This window comes from Gymnodraco acuticeps, unplaced genomic scaffold (genome assembly GCF_902827175.1).
Source record: "Gymnodraco acuticeps unplaced genomic scaffold, fGymAcu1.1, whole genome shotgun sequence".
NCBI classification, from domain to species: Eukaryota; Metazoa; Chordata; class Actinopteri; order Perciformes; family Bathydraconidae; genus Gymnodraco; species Gymnodraco acuticeps.
Window position 1 is genome coordinate 921,254 of NW_022992193.1, and position 21,817 is coordinate 943,070.

At 42.5% G+C, this 21,817-nt stretch overlaps 1 protein-coding gene across 1 annotated transcript in view; it reads right to left on the reverse strand.

Annotated features, from left to right (window-relative positions):
- Positions 1-1,813: 1,813 nt before the first annotated feature.
- The window catches only part of LOC117539296 (sodium/hydrogen exchanger 2-like), a 20,856-nt gene continuing 852 nt past the window's right edge, over positions 1,814-21,817 (reverse strand). The window contains 15 exon segments of the mRNA XM_034205408.1: positions 1,814-1,858; positions 2,328-2,620; positions 3,207-3,300; positions 3,375-3,491; positions 3,876-3,981; positions 4,208-4,375; positions 4,478-4,548; positions 4,641-4,763; positions 16,241-16,316; positions 16,458-16,572; positions 19,877-19,950; positions 19,952-20,084; positions 20,163-20,223; positions 20,225-20,381; positions 20,945-21,195. Coding sequence (XP_034061299.1) covers positions 1,829-1,858; positions 2,328-2,620; positions 3,207-3,300; positions 3,375-3,491; positions 3,876-3,981; positions 4,208-4,375; positions 4,478-4,548; positions 4,641-4,763; positions 16,241-16,316; positions 16,458-16,572; positions 19,877-19,950; positions 19,952-20,084; positions 20,163-20,223; positions 20,225-20,381; positions 20,945-21,195 — 1,869 coding nt within the window. The 3' untranslated portion in view covers positions 1,814-1,828.

Sequence of the window (21,817 nt, forward strand, 5' to 3'; positions counted from 1 at the left end):
TCGGATGGAATAATAAAAGAGGACGTTAAAACAAACGAGGGCAGAGTGTTTAGTGCTCATGTCTTCTATCCGGGTCGTCTGCCTGGTTTCAAATGCACTCTTTAAATGGTGGAAAACAAAAGTGTAATATTACTCCACTTCCAAATGCATCCGGTACTCTAACTGAATCTATATCCAGAAGGAAAACTCAGAGGATTAAATAAACAAGACGCAATTATATGCTTTGTAAGGGTAGCAGCAGGGCCGTTTCTAGCTTTTTGGGGGCCCTATGCAAGATGCTGTTTGGGGGCCCTAGTTTTTACAGTTTTTTAACTACAATGGGGGGGGGGGGATTCCGAAGCCTTTAAGATGATCTGTGGAGATGCATCAATCTGTTACACTTTAATAGGAAAACAGGCTAATTTCACGAAAACCAAGCAATTGAATATTACAAAAAATGATATTAAAAAGGTAAACAATAAGGCTCCTCTATGTCAATAAATGCAAGAGATGCAGCATTTTCTCAACAATGTTTAATTTACATTTTTCATCTTCCTCAGACGTCACTCATTGGCTGAAAGCCCAACAATGATTTGGACTTTATTACCCCAAAAACACAAGCCACAGCTTTGCTATCATTGCAGTTTAGTCGTGTTTATATCCTACATTGGATGTGTAAGCATATAATGCTTCACCGAACACAGGAGGGGGCTTGGCTGTCTACAAAAAAAGACGGCTCATTTTAATTCTCCCCAAATATATTGAGGTTGAACCTGAACTTTGAATTCTCTGCTCCCATCATAATCTTGACGATCTTGTTAAAATTGTGAATTCAGAATTAGAAATACTATGTAACTGGTTTGCAGTTAATAAATTATCCCTTAATGTGGCCAAAACAAATTACATGTTATTCAATACAAAGTCTGAGAGTAGAAATGACTGCATTATACGGATTTGGAATACCGAGATGTAAAAAGTTTGTGCATGTACATTTTTAGGACTGCTTGTTGATGAAAAACTGAATTGGAAGCACCATATAAATTATGTACAGACTAAACTGTCAAAAACAATAGGTATTTTGTATCATACTAAGAACATTCTTGAAGAAAAATACTCTTTATAACAGTCTATTTCTCCCTTACCTTTACTACTGCTCCGAAATATGGGGAAACACGTACTCAACAAATCTACAAAAAATAATAACATCCCAAAATAAAGTATTACGAATAGTCTGTGGTGTTGGTAAATATGAACACACAACTCCCATATCTAAAAAAACTCAATATATTAAAATGTGTTGAGATAGTACAGCTTAAAACAGTACTGATTATGCACAACATTTTCCATAAGAAAATGCCTAATAACATTCAAAAGCAGTTCCAAACCACAGCGTGAACATATGAATGTAAAAAAAAGTAACTTGAAATTAAGTGTTCACAATGTTTATATGCAATTATGCATATATTATTATTATTATTATTTTTAATTTGCCAAGTACATGTGTACCTATGTATATATTTATATATAGTATTTTAATTTCCAAAAAAAGATAGTGACTGCTATTGACATGTGCAGAAAATGACCCTATATCTAGTTTTCATTTATTGTTTTCCTGCCCTAACTTTTATTTAATTTTTTCTCCTGTTTTCTTTATTTCTTTGTACTCCTTCATTTCTATACGTTTTTGACGCAATAATGCCGCTGTATTAGGATGATGCACGGGAGGGCTACTTTCCACAAGCTATGCTTCAGCCCTCCCGCTTCTACTAATTTTGTTCATCTTTGTGTGTATGAATTAAACTTTTTGTTTTTTTCGGATGAATAAAAAAAATGCCCCCGCATAGTCCGCCTATAGGAAGAAACGGCCCTGGGTAGCAGGCTGCAAAGAAAGACAATTATGATTTAGAAAAAAGCCATTCTTAAAGTTTATCATATCAATATAATAACATCATTTATTAGTTCATTTATATTCTGTAAAATGTAATCTGATTATGCATAGTAACTAATGTTCTCAAAAATATATACAGTAGAGTAAAAGTATATAATATTGGCATCCACAATGAGTACCTCTACGTTGTATGAAGTACAAATAAGTAATACTTTTTGCATTTATTCTTATTACAGTATTTTTTAGCAACATGTATTTATTTAAACTAATGACTTTGCTGACTCCCTTTAATTGACAAATGGAACTAAAACAATAAAAAACATATACAAAAATAAATACTATTGTGTTCTTCTGTATACAAAATCCACCCGTACCAATGGAGGAACAAAGTTAAACGTTTTTTAAACATATTCCTCCAGGGCAGCTTTTTATTGTCTGTTATGATCAGTTAAAAGCTCACCGACCCACGAGACCCCTGTGACGGGTGTCTGAGTAGGGGGTTTCCTTCCCCATTCTGGTTCTCCCGTACCCAGCCACCCGGTGGTGGTAGCTGGGGAGGTTGCATGGGTTCATGGGGGTCTTTATCTCCGTCTATCTGATCTGTGTGTGGGTGGGGGGGAACAGCAGGCGGCTCCACTGCTCCTCCAGACTCCTTGATGGTGTTCAGCCTCCTCATGGGGAGTAAAGAGCGGGATGAGGAGCGTGTAGACACATCGGAGGACTGTGGTCGGGCGGATAGGTCCACGTCAGCACCTCCATATGTCGTAAAAAAAAAGTGTCAGCATTTAAGTGTTAATTTGAACAAAAAACCTCTTTAATGGTAGACTGTATAAGAAGTGAGAGTAACTAAGTGACCTCAGCCATTGCTTTGTGGATTTTAAAGCCTACATTTTGGATTTAGCTCCGCCATGTTGTTGTATTTAACCAGATGTGACACAAGGGTGGAAAAAAGTACAAACGAATGCTGTTCAGGCAACCACAATGTAAACATTTCGTATGAACTGAAACCGTTTCTTAAAGGGTTAAAGATGTAACACGATAACGCCCAAATTGTACAAGATCAAGTGTTAAAAGCCTGTCAATCACAAGCTGGACACGCCCTCATAGCCTGCTTTGTCTTTTAGTTACTCTAAAATAACTGTGCTGTATTAAAGAAGACTTGAGACCATAAACTCATTAGGAAAATCATAATTGAGGTATTTAATCAGGTGAAAAGAGTCATTTTCTTATAGACTTCTATACAATTGGACTTATTTTGGAAACCAGTTGACTAAGAATGGTTAGGGTTAATTGATTGCTACGGTTGCTTGGTGTAAAACAGTCTATGGTATAAACTCACCATTACTTCTTCTTCTTAGTTCAAAGGCAGTCTCCAGACTACCACCAGGCTGCAGGGAGTAGTACTTTTGAGACTTGAAGGTGTTCTGTGCAGACTGGAAGAGGAGGGAGAATACATTTTAAGCAGCTATAGGCGAATAATAAAGTATTTTTGACCTCTAAAACCTACCGGTTCACGGAAACTTTCAGCACGCAGGCTGCGTCTGATGCTCGCATGGCGGCGAATCAGAATCTCCTTGGTTCGGGTGTCGTCGGGCAGATTGTATTTGTTGGTGTACGCCATCGTCTGGAAAACATGTATAAAATAGATTTGTATCCAAAGTATGATATGTCTTCTTCTGTGATATAGATCCGAAAAAAGTCACCACAAAATGCACTATTTGGTTGTGTGGCATTTGCTTAATCCATATGTTTGTGGAGTACTTTTGAAGATTTACATCTCATAGCAACAAGAGGAGAGTATTGAAAACAAAAAGTGCTTAGTGACAGACTAACACTTTCGTCATAGAAAAGAAAAATCTGGAATAATAGTCATTATAGTTCGGAAGCGACAAAATGTGCACATGTTATTTCAGGTAAAGGAATACAAATATGCATAGAACATTTTAAGTGGTATTGAATCAACACAGCCTTAATGTCTTTAGAAATGTTTCTCTGCAGTTGTACTTACCTTCTGTCTGATCTTGTACATGTTCTTTGACAGGATGTCGTGCATTTTCCTCACGTCACCAGCCAGGAACTTCCTCTTAGGCCGAGACGCTTCCTTCCTCTCGTCGCTGACAGAAGGAGGAGAGAGCAATAGACAGTGAATGCTGCTGAAATGTAAAATCCATCCATTAAGATGGGCAATTGGGATAATATTCATCTAATGGGAGAAACAGAAGATCAGCAATTAGATTTAGTTTTATGCATTAAGCTGATGCGGTTATGGATAAAACGTTTAGCTACCTTACAGCAAGATATTACATATGTTTTAGTAATAAATGACATTGTTGAACATACTACAGAGAGACGATGGATGGCGCTGCACTGAGGTCTCCCATTGGTGAGTCCAGTAACCCAATGGCGTTCTGCAGCTCCAATCGCTTGTACAGAGCCACGATGCTGGACTCAGCCCGGTTGTCTCGGACCAGGATGCGCCTCAAAACACGGTCATTGAACTTCTTAAACCTTACAAAAGACAAAGAAAAGAAAACCGCCAACATGTATGTGGATGAGACCCAAATAAATACTCAATATAAATTCAAATAGTCGGTATTGAATAAATCCTACTTGTCTTTCCAGTAATAATGGCTCCATTGTCCACAAAGGTCCTCAATACCACAAACAACGTGCTCCATCATCTGCATGAAACATAAAGGTAGGCTCATTAAAACATGGGGTGTTTGACAGAATGAAAAATATGAATTTAAATATTTTAAAGGAAAATACTTGCCCTGGAATGAACCTCTACGTTGATGGTGTTCAGGTCTTTGTTGGTTTTCCGGATGTTCATATATTCTACTATGGGACGGATGCTGATGCCCTGAAATCGTTTTTTTAAAACAACAATAAAAAACTATTCTCTGCACTTATGTTTGGTGCTTAGTGTGTCATCAAAGACTGTATGAAAGAGATTTTCCTCCAAAAAATGGTGACTGTCAGAGAATATTTTAATCCGATCTGTGTATTTAGAGGTTCTCAGTCTTTCTGAGAAACTGTTAATCACAAAGATATGCTTTTCGTTAAACCGCATATACTCCTGCCTGTAATGTGATCCTGCGTGTAACCTCAGGAGGACACGGGTCAAGAGGTCATCTGACTTCCTGTGGGGGTGAGGGGTTTGGGCACATGAGGAGTTGCAATACAAAGGTGCCTTTGTTCCGATGTCTGGTAATGGTTGGGGGAGAGGCGGGAATATAGGTCCCTCCTCTTTTCATGTATAGATCTGTGTTTCTGTCTCCTTTGTCTTCAGAGTTGATTTGGTTGCTTTGCATGAAAGTGTGAATTTACCTTGTGAACTCTCCGGCTGTATTCTCTCTCAATAAATAAAGACGATCCAGCTTCCATCATTTCCTTTGCATTGCTGCACAGAAGTTTTCATCACAAATTTGCGTCACGAACAGAATACCAAAAGATCTTCAGAACTGGTAAGTGTAATTTCAAATCTATATTTGGACATTGCCTTACCAGAATCTGTGATTGACGGTATCATAAAATTACCTGTGAAAATGAGCGGCTGCATTTTTTTTTTTGGTTTCTCTACTCTTTAGCCTACATCTGGGGGTTTAATCATAACCTGGGGAATCGGTGTCAAATGGGGATTCTGTCCTGGCCGATTTTCCCTGTGATTGCTGCTGGGGCATGTGCCTACAGAGCAAGCACAGCTCATGTAAAAAACAATAAGAATATTTGGGGCTAATAATAACCTAGGAATATCGATTTTGACCGATTTCCTCTGTGTGTGTTTCTTGGAATTAAATTACCAGACAATTACACACAGCAAATATTCGGAGAGACCTTAAAGAGAGCATCAGTAAAGTGGACTTCTGCATTAGGAGAAATGTGATAGATTTGTATTGAAACGAATTGCCGAATTCTGGAGATTTCAGCGGTCAACTGGTTAAATCAACTCGCCTCGAATCTGCCTGTTGCTGCTGCACGGGTGTGTGTGTGATTACACCCCCCACTGCGGGGAGCCGCAGGCGAAGAGAAAAAAAGCACAGAGTGTCATATATCTTTTCCTCACACCATTGCCGATTTGGAACTAAACAAAACGGTCTAAAAGCATTTATTTTGTCTGCGACCGTTTTCTACTATTTTGCTGGCAAAACTGGGGCAGACAACTAAGTGCGTGCGTCGCCTGGCGCGCCGCAGTTTCCTACTTGCTGGAGAAACTGGGCGCCTTCCCGGGATGCACACATCAGAATAGGTTAATTGGTCATTAATGTGAAGGGTGGTACGCGAGTATGTGACATAGCGCTGTGTTTTCATCGTTGTAAATGAACAGATGAGTTGTTACATTTGGCTATTATTGGAAGAAAGGGTACTGGATACATTAAAAGTCTATGCTCTCCGGACGGGACGGGCAAAGCACCACTAAATTAGCATAGTGGTTGTTGATTGAGAATAAATTAGTTATTGCTCTTCAACAGATTCCGTTCTTAGCACTTGTACAAGTATATATGAGTAAGAAGGCACTCATATTAAACAGATATTTCCCTACCCCCTCTGAAATCTCCCTAATTCAGATTAAATTAAATTGGATGAGTTTTGCTGTCACGCTGATGTTTGTTGCGAGTTCATGTTTGTTTGTCTAATTGCAGTGTTTGTTTTATTGTACTAACCGTTAAACATGGGTAATACTGTCTCCACAAACGATTCAGTTGGTAAGAGGAAAACGAATTCACGCACCAACACACCTTCTAAAAATCCTATTACAGACAGCCACTACACTCACATGTTTTCCCCTAATATGCCGTCTGGAATTGTCGGAAGAAGCTTGGATTGGTCTAAAGTTATGCCGTTTACCTCGTTACTTTGTGAACACTCACAACAGAATAATCAGAAAGGGAAGATTCAATTTGATTGGCCTTTAACCGGTACGTTTGACATGACCGTGTTGTGGCAGGCATTTAAACTTGTTGAAAATGATCCGAACCCCTGCTGGGACATAGGATATATGAAAGAATGTGTTAAAGCTTGGATGTCTATTGCAGAGAAAAGAGGATATAATGAGCGAAAGAATGAAAAATCTGTTGGCACCGAGCGAGGCTCCATTGAGCTCAAAGCGTTGATTGATAGGGTTTCTAAATGTGCGGCGAGTTGTCATTTGCTTAGCCTAGCTTTGATGTTAAATCAGAGAACATGTCCAGAATTAAGGAAAGACACGGAAAATATGTTGCAGCCATTGCTAAATCAGTGATGTACGATTGGTTGAAAAGACAAGGGAAGTCTCCCAGCCCGTCTCAGCTCATTTGCATTTTAACAGACGCTGGGCTGCTGGAAGAAAAGCAGGCTGTATCTCTCCGTACAAAAATAATCCCCGCGACAGAACTATCAAATCGCGTTGCGAGAAACTCCGATGATGATCTGTTAATGACAGCTGCAGCTATCATGAATGAAAATGGGTTGAGATATCAGCCAGGACATTATAGAGAACTAGATTTAGGACAGCAGGAGCAGAGTGCAGCGGAGGGTGAAGGGGATTCTTCAGACAGCAGCCTGTTGCGAACCCCCTCTCCTCGTACTCCGCCACTCCGTTTACACGATTACCCAGGGACGCCGTACGGCAGCAGTTTTCCAAAGACTGTCCAGCGTACAATGATCACGAGAATGCAAACATCTCAGAATAATAATTCTGCTGAAACTGTGACCGCCCCGAAAATTCTGATAGGAGAGGTTCCAGTTTTTAAGCCATGGACACCCGCTGAGGTCATTGATGTCACTAATCACGCTCCCAGTCCCACTAAAAGCCCCGATGAGTATCTGTCGTGGTTGACTAATGTCTGCTCGGTTTATAACTGTTTGGTTCATGATGTTAAACAGCTGATAATCCTAACATACAAGGCAGATTGGCCCACGTGCAGAGACAAGTTTAAATTTCCTGAGTGTACGCCTGCAGGTGATTGGCCTCCGGCACAGACTTGCGATATGTGGATTCAAAACGTCGCTGCTTTGGCTATTAGAGCATGCGCTAAGACTCACACATATTTTTCCCAAGTGATGGCTTGCGTACAGAACCCAACAGAAACTGTCCCAGAATTTATCCAGCGTTTCATGACAGTGTGGGATATAATGCAGGCATTAAAAGGGAGGGCAATGATTTGTTCGCCATACAGAGCTTGTTACATAATTTAATCCCAGAGACAGCTCAAGCCTACATGATGGCGACTCCTGACTGGCAAGTTAAAACCTGGAAACTCACGATAGCCACAATGCGTGCCCTGCATAGGAGCCAGATATTTCTGACCCCCAGAATTGCCCAGCTGCTGCAACAATTGCCTCAAAATACACAGGCTTATCAGGGTGCGGATAACTCCCAGCAGTTTCAGGGACAACACCGCACACAGCAGTATCAAAATCAGGGAACATCACAAGGTTATCAAAACAAGAGCAGACAGCAGCAGAAAAAAAAATCCAAAAAGTTGATGCCATGTCATGTTTGCGGTGCAACGGACCACTGGGCGGGGCAGTGCGAAAAGCGATGGGGGGCTCAGCAGAACACACAATCCTTGCCTGCTCTTCTCCAGCCCCCCCGGCATCCTGCATTATTGCCGCCCCCACACTATGACAGACAGGCTCAACATGGGCAAAACGGTCAGCAAAGTGGATTTAATAGAAGATAGGGGTACCATGGAGAAATAGGATCAGATTCACAGCATTTCCCCATTCAAGCAGCAACAATTCGCCTTTCCAATAACCCGCGTGAAGATCCGATTATGCCCGTTGATTTGAGTGGTACGGCTGTAGATATTTTGATTGACAGTGGAGCCACCTTGTCTACAGTACGTACTAAGGAGAAAGTCTGTGAAGCAACTAATGATTTTGTTACAACAATGGGCGTTTCTGGCATTCCTATGTCCGAGCCCATTTCAGAGAGTACTAATGTTTCAATCGAAGGGTCAAATGTGCAACACTCTTTCATTATTTCAGATGGAAGTCCTATTAATGTAATGGGCAGAGACTTACTTTGTAAGTTACAGGCAACAATACATTGCACTCCAGATGGATTGTTTTTGACTATTCCTGACAGCAAAGTCTATCAAGCTGTCCAATTCATTCAATCATCTCAAGACAACCTTTATTGTTGGTCATTTCCAGATTTCAACATGATTTCTGTTTTCTCCACAACAGGGATTCAGAAAATTGCTAGCATTTCCCCTGTGTGTGCTTCTTTAATGTCTCTTATGCGGCCGGTGTTGAATTGTCACTGCACAGCTGCTTTTAACCCGTCAGATGACTATGCGCTATCAGTAAGAGGTTTTTGCAGCAGCTCAGATCAGTTGGAATGCGAGCAGTTTCTATTTTTAGGACCCCAGGGGTGCGCATTGCCGGTTAGGCTCACACCCCCACAGCAGGGCCTTCATGTTGGAAAAACTACCCCTCACGTCACACTAGCCAACACACTAGCTGTCACTCCAGGCAGTAGTCCTAAGGAGGTGGGGGCTATGGCAGCCCACTGCCATGCTCAGCTGGGAGCTGCAACAGCTTCTCTCCCTCACACACACACACCTAATCTAATTAACCTTGGAGAGGAGCATTACATGCTGCGTCTCGCTGAACCAATTTCTCTCCCCCAAAGCACATTTCTTCACTTACAACCACCTGTTCTCACAGAATATGGACCCCCTTCGGACTTCTCTGAGGTTCCAGGCACATTATGGGCCAAGCACAAGAATCATGTTGGATTTGTTATTTCAGCCCCTCCACACAGAGTGACACTTAAAGCCAATGCCAGATTGCCAGCTATCAGACAGTACAATTTACCCCATAGAGCCATTTTGGGAATTGAAGGAGTCATCCAATCTCTGCTCGATCAGGGCGTATTAATCTACACGACCAGTCCGTGTAATACTCCAATTCTACCCATACCTAAGCACAATCGCCCTGATGAGTGGCGCTTTGTCCAAGATTTGCAAGCTATTAACGCTATTGTCATTCCGACAGCTCCAATAGTGCCTGACACTAATTTTATCCTTGCTTCTCTGCCCCCAGACTCAGTAGCCTACTAAGTGATTGACTTATGTTCAGCATTTTTCTCTATTCCTTTGCATCCAGACAGCCAGTATCTGTTTGCATTTACATTCCGAGGTAAACAAATCACATACACGCCAGAGTTCCCGTTAGCCGGTAATTACCGGACTACGACCGGTAAAATATGCTGAAGACCGGCACATCTAAATCTCACCGGTCAAAGTGTCCGTTAAAAATAATTTCCGTTTAGCGCAATACCACATCAGTTGCGCAATTTGCACCATTTATGTGACAGACAAAAGAATATGTGACAGACAAGAATAGTCAATTCTAATGTCTAACACTTCATGTGGAGAAAGAGATGTCCTGTATGGGTTGATTGTGCGTTGTCTGTTGGTAATGCCTCGGGGTTCCGGTGGGCATGTAAACAAATGCATAATATTGCGCTATACTTTGTGGCCTCACCCAGTTGCATAGCGACACTTATTGTGTAGGTGTCTTTTAATAAGCAGGTAGTCCTATCATTAGCTAGAACTAGCTGGATCTGATCAATATGGACATAAACGCGAGCAGTGGCGGCGGGTCATTAGGGGCAGGTGGGGCACAGCCCCACCTAGTGTCAGAAGAAAGTATTACAAATAATGATTACAAAAAAATACTAAAAAATAAATAAAAAAACATATAAAATATATTTTAAGGTCATGTTTAATAATCTGATTCGTCTGTACATTTCTGTTTTAGTCTGTGTTCTTCTAATTAGTGTCTAGAGTGCCGTTTTGAGCTGTTTAGAGCCATGTGGGACAAAACCCGATCCTGCCCTTCCCTCTCACATTCTAAGTGAACGGTGATTGTAAAAACTACACTGCGCATGCTCAGAGTATTTTTCTATTGAATGTGTGTGGCAAAAAAATAATGACCGTAGGGGCAGAGTGCTCCCATCCCCACCATACGTCATCTCACATAATTCAGAATTGATTGGCTGTAAGTACTCACGTGTGCAGTGCTGCGAAACGTCACGTGTAGTTTGAAGAGGAGACGAGAGAGCAGCATATAGCTAACATCACCAGCGATTAAAAGAAGTAAAAAACTGAAAGAAAATGAATGAAGTTGACCATTTACTGGAGCACACATTTGAGACACTTAGCCCACCATCCACCGGATTTCCAAATGGTCCAGACTGCGGGCAAAGTTAAACGTGGGTTTAACGCTGAGTGGTTTGCTAAAAAGAAATGGCTAACGGCGAGCATCCAGAAGAATTCCCTCTTTTGCTTTCCTTGCCTGCTTTTTGGTGAAGATCAAGGTACTTGGTCGAGGACAGGTTACAAGGACTTAAAGCATCTTTCGGAGAGGACAATGAAGCATGAGAGCAGCAACAGTCATTTGGAAAATGCCGTAAAATTGGGATTACTTGGAAGGGTGAATGTTGCAGCTCAGATTGACAGCGCCTACAGACGTGGCATTGATTCTCATAATAGGAAGGTGGAAGAAAACAGGTACGTGCTTGGTCGGATCATCACCTGTATTAAACTGTGTGGGAAATGTGAGACAGCACTGCGGGGCCACAACGAGTCGGCGGACTCTCTGAATCCAGGGATATTCAGGTCAATTTTCGAGACAATGTGTGAGGGCGATTCCAGGCTTCAACGGCACTACGAAGCTCAGCTTGTTTTCAAAGGGACATCAAGCACCATACAGAATGAACTCTTGGACTGCATGTATGATGTGTACAGGGAGGAAATAGCCAAGCAAGTGGACAACACATCATTTGTTGCCGTCCAGGCCGACGAGACAACCGATGTCTCCTGTAAATTGCAAATGGTGATTGTGCTGCGATACATTATGCCTGACCTCACAGTTACAGAGCGTTTTTTGGAGTTTGTGGAAGTAAAGGACAAAACTGGTGTAGGTCTCTCTAACAGCATCAAGGCTGTTCTGGAACCCCTGAAGCTGAAAGAAAAGCTAATCGCTCAGACCTATGACGGGGCGGCCGTCATGAGCGGTAACGTGCGCGGGGTACAGACGGTGATGAAGGAGACGTACCCAAACGCTCAGTTTGTTCACTGCTATGCCCACCAACTGAACCTGACCCTGCAGCAACTGTGTTCAGCAAGGATGAGCATCCTGAAGGGGTTTTTTGCAGATCTAACTGCTTTTTCCACTTTTTTCTCCGGTGCTCCAAAACGTGTTGCAGCTCTTGCAGAGGCAACACAGAGACGCATCCCACGGCCACCGGCTGTGAGATGGAACTTTAAAAGCAGAACTGTGAACGCGGTTTGGGAGACCCGAGATGCACTACTTCAGTGTATGAAGCATATACGCGCACAACCAGGATGGGATGCGGTCACCATAAGTGAGGCATACGGCGGAGGAAACGTTTGCTGAGACTGTTATTTTGGTCAAAATAATAGTGACAACTCCGATGACGACATCCGAGTCAGAGAGGAACTTTTCCACCCTCAAAAGGATAAAGACTTTCACTCGCAACACCATGGGACAGCCGCGACTTAACGCATTGGCCATGCTTTCAATTGAAAGCCAGTTGATCCAGCAACTACAGGACTTCATCCCCAAAGTGATAGACACATTCTGTCAGAGGAAGGACCGCCGTGCCGCTTTTCTTTTCAAGTGAGCCTTCAGCTTTGGTAAGTTCATTTATGTCATATATTTGTTGATCTTCTGTGTTTTGCCTCTGCTGGATCGATTGATATTGTGACCTCGATGATGAGTGTCTGTGTTTTCCTTATATTTACAGTCTATGGTGTTTTAATGCTAAAGCATTACGGTTGTTGTTATTGTTAAGAATTACTTTGTGATGGTGACCTTTACTCCATGTATGAAGGTGCATTACTATGACATCCCCACGCTGTGTACGTAAATGTATGCGCTCACAGTGTTGCTCCTGTGGTCTTCAGTATGTAATTTGACACTCCCCCTCTCTCTCTCCTCCCCCCCCTCTCTCTGTCCCCCCTCTCTCTCTCTCTCTCTCTCTCTCTCTCCCCCGACCTCTTTCTGCCCCCCCAGTTTTGTACACCTAGAAACGCCACTGAACGCGAGTAAAGTCTAATCTGACGGGAGAGAGAGATCAGCTGCTGCTGACGAGTCGACACGCAGCTCTGCATGATCAGCGGTGAGCGGACAAAACACACACTTCAGGTTAGAATATCACACGTAGCTATTTTAATTAGCCTACCTCTCAAACTACCGTAACTAGTTATAGATATGTTTAGTTTCACTGTCGGGTCACTCATTACTGATCCGCGAGCTGCATGATACTGACGGACTGTCAGGAGAGGGAGAGAGCGCTCCGTTTATTATTCCCGTGTTATTGTAAATTACTGTTCACTTTTGAATAATGTAGTTAATCTACTATAATTAGTTTAATATTGAATCATATCAATTTGTTTTAAAGCTCAATAAATAACAAAGATGACCTTTGACCGGCACTTTTCTCATTTTGTCCGGAAGATTTAAACTTTAACGGACATGTTGACCGGCGAAAAGATATTCTAACGGGAACTCTGATACACGCGCCTCCCACAGGGGTTTGTTGAATCGCCTACTGTGTACGCAGCAGCTGTTAAGAGAGATCTGGACACTTTGGTCCTTACAGGAGATAGTTCCTTGCTTCAGTATGCTGATGACCTGTTGATTGCGTCCCCTAACAAAGACACCTGTCGCATCGACTCCATTCTGCTCATGAAAAGACTTTCTGAATGCGGACACAGAGCATCCCTGGCCAAGTTGCAATACTGCCAGACTGAGGTCACGTATTTAGGTCACATTCTGAGGGATGGACACCATCTCCTCTCGCCAGCAAGGATTTGTCTTTTGAACAAAGTGCCACCACCTCGCACAAAGAAGGACATGCTTTCCTTCTTGGGCATGGCAAACTACTGCAGACATTGGATATACGAGTACGCTGCCATGGACTCCGTCCTGCGTGCTGCCACTCTGCAGGCCGCCCCTAACATTGTTCAATGGTCTGAGGACATGCACACAGCTTTTCAGGACTTAAAGCAGGCCCTCACATCGGCTCCTGCCCTGGGGCTCCCTGATTACCATCAACCTTTTCATCTACACATCCATGAAAAGGGGGGCTTTGCAACAGGCATTTTGGTACAGAAGCATGGCTCTAATTTTCGGCCTGTGGCATACTATTCGTCTCGACTCTCCCCTGTGGTGCTTGGTATGCCTTCATGCCTGCGTGCAGTAGCCTCAGTGGCAATTGTTATCAAACAATCCTCTCCTATTGTACTGGCCAGTGACTGTGTAGTACATGTCCCACATGCAGTTTTGCATATTCTGAACACCTCTGCTACTCAGCATATGATGGCAGCAAGGCGATCTGGTTATGAAGCGGTAATTCTTTCAAGCTCACACATCACTCTTAAACGCTCCCCCCCTAAACCCAGCTACGCTGGTGCCAATTCCAGATTTTGAAATAACACATGACTGCGTCACAACGATTGACATGTCTTCTTCCCCCAGAGCTGATATGTTGCAAACTCCTATCCCTAATTCAGATATGATTCTATACACAGACGGGTCTGCGAGCAGGCCGTCTGACACAGTACACTTAGCAGGCTATGCTGTTGTGAACGACTGGGAAGTCTTAGAAAGCCGGGCCTTGCCAAATGGCACGTCGGCTCAGGCTGCAGAGTTGTATGCTCTGCTTAGGGCATGTATTTTGGCTAAAGGTAAAGTTGCAACCATTTTCACAGACTCCAGGTATGCATTTGGTGTGTGCCATGATTTTGGTGTCTTGTGGAAAATGCGGTTTCTTAACATCGGCTGGTAAGCCTATTCAACATCATGCGTTAGTAGCTGAGCTATTAGACGCTATCCTGCTCCCTGCACAGCTAGCAGTAGTTAAATGTGCTGCTCACACAAATTCTGATGATCCTATTTCACGTGGAAATGCGTTAGCCGACACCGCGGCTAAACAAGCAGCAGTTTCCTGCTCTTCTATGGTGCTCCAATGCCCCTCAACACAACCCGCAGAACCCATTTGTTTGCCTTCCTTTAATGATGTCGCGGACATGCAAGCCCGCGCTGATGTTAAGGAGAAAGATTTATGGCTAAGACGAGGTTGTACACTTGACGCTGAGTCCAGCTTGTGGCTCCACCCAGACGTCCGGATGGTCTGTCCCCGTTCATTCCTCCATGTTTTGGCACATGTTGCACATGGCAAATCACATGTAGGAAAAGGAGGGATGAATGGGATTATAAAGTCACAATGGTTTGCTCCAGGCATCACACTAGCTACACAGACCCTTGTAGATAGATGCATGATATGCCAGCAGACAAGAAGAAGAAGTGGTCCAGTTCAGCATGAACACTTACCGCCCCCCTCAGGGCCCTTTGTAAATATGCAAATTGACTTTTCGCATATGCCACCATGCCAAGGATTCAAATATCTTTTGGTAATAGTGTGCCAGTTCTCCAAATGGTTAGAGGCCTACCCTACCAGAAAAGAAGACGCTAGAACAGTTGTAAAGTGTCTTCTCAAAGATGTTATCCCTAGATTTGGTGTTCCAGCAGGGATTAACAGTGACAGAGGTCCAGCATTCATTTCTAAGATAACCCAGAGTCTAGTTACAGTGTTAGGGTTCAAATGGCAATTGCATGTTCCCTATCATCCACAGAGCTCAGGTCAGGTTGAGAGAATGAACTTGACTATACAGGAGAAACTCACTAAAATAATGTTGACCACAGGACTAAAATGGGTAGACGCGCTGCCGCTAGTTCTGTGCTCCATCCGAAGCTCACCAAATGCAACGACAGGGCTTAGCCCACACGAAGTATTGATGGGAAGGGTAATGTTCACAGGGTCTAGCCCCCCAGTAATACCCCACAAACTCACTCTTTTGTGGACAGATGATTACATGACTAACTATGTCAAATATCTAACTGACATGTTGAGAAAGTTTCACAGGCAGGTGGCTGACAGGCTCCCCCAGCCTGGTGAGGAGCCCACCCACCCTTTTCAGATTGGTGATAATGTACTAATCAAATCGCTTGAAAAAGATGCTTTGTCTCCCAGGTGGAAAGGTCCTTTCCAGGTGTTAATAGTGACCAGAACAGCCCTGAGAGTACAAGGTAGAGCGGAGTGGATTCACGCCTCCAGATGTCGTCTCTCTCCTCTACCGGATGCTGGCATGTGAAGGCAGTCATCATCATAGTCGTTCTAGGTTTACTATACCTGGCCAAGGACGCCCTGCTAGATGAAGCTGTGAAAATCCCAGCGACAGGTGGCGAGGGCTCTCGCCCCTCTGAGGGAGAAAATAAGGTGCTCTTATCTAAGAGCGCAGACGACTTGACCACTCAGGGCCCAGACCCTGAGGGCAAAACAACACCAACGGGCAAATCAGTGCCTAGCGACAAGGACAGGTTGTATCCAATCACCACACAGACATTCAGTATGGTGCGAGAGACACTAAGAGAGAGAAAAGGAGGGAGAATCAGGAGGATTGTCTCCCTCCCTGATCATAAATCAGAGACTATTTCTTATAACTGCCCAATTTCAATATGTGACTCATCTAACTGTATTATTGTGTTTCCTGTGTCCTTAGTTTACTCGACGTGGGAGATGTATCCAAAGAACCAGTACCATTGGTTCAGGGTCTCATCAGAGGTGGTAAGAATGGCTCTCAACACCATTGAAGAAATTCCCCCAGAACTGTGGTGTAGCACTATAGAACAGTTCAAGACACTGATAAGGTAAAATGTACAATGAGGAAACCAGATTACAAGGCTCCCAATTCAGGTGTCACTGCATGCACAGTTACTGGACCAGATAGCAAAACAGATTTTCTATCCACTCCACTTAAACAATCAGGAGGTGATGTAGATTCTTCAAAAACAGACTTAATCACTCCTTTTAAACAAACTAAAACTAATTCTGCAGTAAGTTTAATGTTAGACTACGCGCATGAACGCAATGTTAGCAACTGTTGGCTGTGCCAAAATATGCCAGAATCCATGCATTCTCCCATGTTTAGCCCAATTCCTTTCACGAAAGCTGACTACGGTCTAGTGAGCTGGAATGACATAGCATCCAGAATTAGCGATGAGGCTGAGGATTGTTACACTCCTTCCTACCCCATAGACTCTGAGCAACCTTTACAGTACAAGGGCTTAGTCTCTCTCATTGTTGATACAGTAAATAAAAATTACCTGCCTGACGGTTTCAAACGGTTGATGTTTTTAAAACTAATATGTGAAGAAATATGTTAACCTAGCTTTTGAATACAGATTCCAGTTAGCTCTAGCTCAGACTAATTGTTCGGCTAACTTTACAAGTCCAACATGTACAATGCAACCACACACACCATCTTTGTTGGTTGAAGCTTTGGTAACAGTTGTGCCCTGGTTTGGCTCTAGAACAGTGGACTCCGTTGAGGTTAAAAATAAAATACATGACTGTACGCAGCCAATACCCTTAGGCAAGCCCCCTACACGTGACTGCTCAGTATATGTTCCCCCAAATTGTGGTGCATGAATGGAAGAATGTGTCCATCTGTTTCCAGAATGAAGTAGGATCTCACACCTCTCCAGATGTGGGACACAGCGACTGTAATACCATAGTGAGGGTAAACTTAGCCAGAATTCCCCTCCCACAGAGAGTTTACTTAGTTTGTGGGGATCACGCGTATGGCTGTGTGCCCTATGACATTTTTTATGGCACCTGTTATCTAGCCTACCTAATCCCTTTAATCCGTAAAGTAGAGGCTAATGAGATTGCAGCGATACTTCCCTCTCTACACAGGAACAGCAGGTCCATTACACAAGGACAACAGATAGCTAGCCTATATTTGCCTTGGTATGGTATTTATGTTACTCAGCAGGAAATTGTGACACTGTCCAAAGTTGTAGAACACCATCTAAATGTATCCAACACAGCGATGTTAGCTGAACACAAAGAATTGCAGGAAGTTAGGACAGTAGCACTACAGAATCGTAAGGCACTGGATCTTCTCCTAGCTGCTCAGGGGGGCACATGCAAGGTGATTGGATCTGAGTGTTGTTCTTTCATCTCTGATGCTACACCTGAAGTTATGGATATGGCTCATGATACTGCTAGGGGAATAAAAGAATTGCATGAAACTCATGGGTTTACATTTGGGATTTAAGTGGAACCTTTGGATCCTGGGGAGCGGGGTTGGTTACATTTGTTGTTACTGTTTCAGTGTTTATCTTGGTTGTGCTAATCCTAGTGATCTGTTTGATCACTGTAGTTAAATTAGCCATACGAAGGGTTGCCAAGACTGCCCTCCAGGCCCCACAGAGGCTAGTGGGGTATTCAACTGTAGATGACACAATGTTGATGTATGACGCTGAGTTTCCAGACCCATGGGTCTCCATCGCGGTTTCTGCAACATGGGTACCCCCATTCAGCGATTGACAAATTGATTACAGTTGACACTCTGAATAAAGAACAGATGTTTTGATATTGATTACAGTTGGCACTCTGAATAAAGAACAGATGTTTTGATTTTTCCTTTTCAGGTTGTTATACAATAAATGTCTGATTCTTTCCTTTTCAGATTTTGAACAAATGTATTTGAATGAAATATATGTACTACTAAGTGCCTTACTCTTGAATAAAGCGTAATGAAGTAAACGTAAAGTAATGTTAAAGATTGAGGACACTGCAATTTTACAGATTACAGATTGATCGATTCATCACTGTGAATTTATACCTTAACTAGGAATCTTAGCTGGATCTCTCATGATTCTGATTTTATACCTCAATTGGATTTCTTATAATCCTAAATTCTAATTGTGTTTTAATAAGTAATTGCCTTGAAGTAAATCTTTGAGATGTAAGCTGATTTTGAATTTGTGTTTGATGAATGAGATTAACTGAGTGATAAATGATAAAAGATCTTATTTTTGAAACATATATTTTGCTATTATATTTTTGTATTTCATGTGTGTTTATTATTGTGCTTTTGACAAATGATGCCAAACACTGAAGAGAGATGATTTTTCTATTAGGATTGACTGTGTTCAATCATGGTGATTGACATGTTTTCAATCTTGTTTTACTTTTGATGTAATTGATGTATGTGAGCCCACAACTCTGAAGACGCTTATTGATTTAAGTATTGACTGAAATATTCTTAGACTAATGTTAATTGGTTATCATAAATTGATAAAAAGAGTGAAACTGTCAGAGAACATTTTAATCCGATCCGTGTATTTAGAGGTTCTCAGTCTTTCTGAGAAACTGTTAATCACAAAGATATGCTTTTCGTTAAACCGCATATACTCCTGCCTGTAATGTGATCCTGCGTGTAACCTCAGGAGGACACAGGTCAAGAGGTCCTCTGACTTCCTGTGGGGGTGAGGGGTTTGGGAACATGAGGAGTTGCAATACAAAGGTGCCTTTGTTCCGATGTCTGGTAATGGTTGGGGGACAGGCGGGAATATAGGTCCCTCCTCTTTTCATGTATAGATCTGTGTTTCTGTCTCCTTTGTCTTCCGAGTTGATTTGGTTGCTTTGCATGAAAGTGTGAATTTACCTTGTGAACTCTCCGGCTGTATTCTCTCTCAATAAATATCGGTGTTTGACTAAAGACGATCCAGCTTCCATAATTTCCTTTGCATTGCTGCACAGACCCATAATTTCCTTTGCATTGCTGCACAGACATTTTCATCACAGTGACTTTAATGTCAAATTTTCAAAATGTGTGGTTTCCTTTGTGTACATTTACGTCACATTTATTGTGAATTAAAAAACATCTTTGATGGAACTGAATTCTGACTATTTAAAAAATAAATAATAATGCAGGTCTAAGGCACTTCCTAATTGGCTTCAATTTTCATACTAAGAGATTTTCATACTAAGAGGTTTCCACTAAGAGGTTTCCACTAAGAATTACGTGTTCCTCAAAAACAGAAACACGTAACTGTCAAAGTTATTAAAGAAAAAGCTAATACATGTACTTTGAACATGATAAATGCACAATTGAAGGTTGTTCTCAGGCTCACCTGTAAGAACACTGTGGAATATAATGACAAGGCAATTGGACGCTGTGACGAACAGGTTCTTCCTGTTGATGTTATCGGGGCAAGGTGAAGACCAAGGCGAAGCAGAGTGCCCCTCGCAGGCCTCCGTAGGCGAGGCCAAACTGGTCCTTGAAGGTGAACTGAATGGTACGGAACGGGTTGATGATCTGAGGGTTTAGCACCAGGATGCCTGCAAGACAATCAGAGAAATTGACAAACAGCACTCATTTAAGAGGAGAGTTTTTAGAATTGATTTTAAGCCTCCCACCAAGCCCTCTCCAGATGAAGGCAAACAGCAGCGTGAACACGATGTAGGCCCAGTTCCACTCGGTGCTCCGTGGTTATCGTAACGACACCCAGGAAGAAGAAGATGAGGGTTTCGGAGACGGTGGCCAGCATCTTGACCACATGGCGGATGGTGGTGCAGGATCTCTGCGATACGTTCTCCTCCACATAGTGCTTCATGGTGATGGCACATGTGATGATGCTGCAGAACACATGGTCGATTATCATAAGCAAACTTAAAGGTCCCCTATTATACTGTTTTTCATTAATATGTCTCAAGTGTTTGGCTTGAAACACCAAACAGATCATTGTAGCATCCCATAATCCCCTCTGTTTCAGCCCTGTTTCCAAAGTGCTGATTCTCTGTCTGTTACTTTAGATGAAAATAAGGAGCCCCTCCCCACACCCCTCTGAGAGAGATTTGGTTACAGATAACTCAATGGTGCTCTAGCAGGAGATTCAGGTGATAAGGTGGGGGGGGGGGGTTACCTTGGTTGGTGATTGGTTAATAGTTACACAAACCAAAAAATCGTTATGACATCATAAAGTGGCCAAAATCTGATCAGCTCATTTTCAGACAGGTTTTTATGTAAATAGCTCAGGACAAAAAGAGAGAGAATCTTTGTTCCTGAAACTTTCAGAATCTCTTCAGGGGACACATGTTTATGTATAAAAGATGTAAAAAGTGGATTTTGCATAATAGGTGACCTTTAAGGATATCCTAAATGTCATTATTGTACTTCCAAATGATTCTCCTACACTTACGCCAACACACTGGAGATGGCGAAACACTCTGCCACCAGATACGCCATGTAGCTGTACATGAAGACAAAGAGGGGCTCGATCTGGCGCACATTGTGGGTGAAGCATGTGGTGAACGCAGCCACAAATCCAAACAGGAGACCGAAGAGGATGCCTCCAGCCGCCACGATGAAGAACCTGGCCACCCCCAGGAACACATCAGTGGATTCAACAACTGGCATGTCGGCCAGAAAGGAAAACATGTTGTAAAGAACCTGGAGAGACGGATGGAGAACATCAGGAACACAAACAGGGTTAATTACATTACATTGCATTTAGCTGACGCTTTTATCCAAAGCGACTTACAATAAGTGCATTCGACCAAGAAGATACAAACTGAAGTCGAAAGATGAGTTTTCAGAAGATGTGTAAGCTTTCTGCTGTCCTGATGTCAAAGGCATGTCACACAACTGTTGCCAAGCAGGTTCAACCACTCTTAAATCTACTCCGAAACTCTTTCAGGTCAGGCTGACAACATGACTTGTGTCCATGGATTGGAAACAATTTTAATACACACTATTCTTTGGATGACCTGAAGACAATCTGTGCAAAATAAGTGTCTCAATTGGAGCATAACCAAAAGAAAGGCAAGCTTATTATGCTTGAATTCCACTCAACAATGGAAACTACACTGTGGAAAAGCTGCAAGGGCACACGGGTGGTTTCTTTCACAATTTTATTCAGAGAATATGATATTCTGATTATAAAAATGTTGCATTCTGGGCATTAGCAGCCCCACAAATTCTAATACTGCTGCAAATATAAATTCAGCTTTCTTTATTCCCTCCACAAAAACATCAGACTTAGCTGAGGGATTTTTTGCTGCGAGTTTCTCTT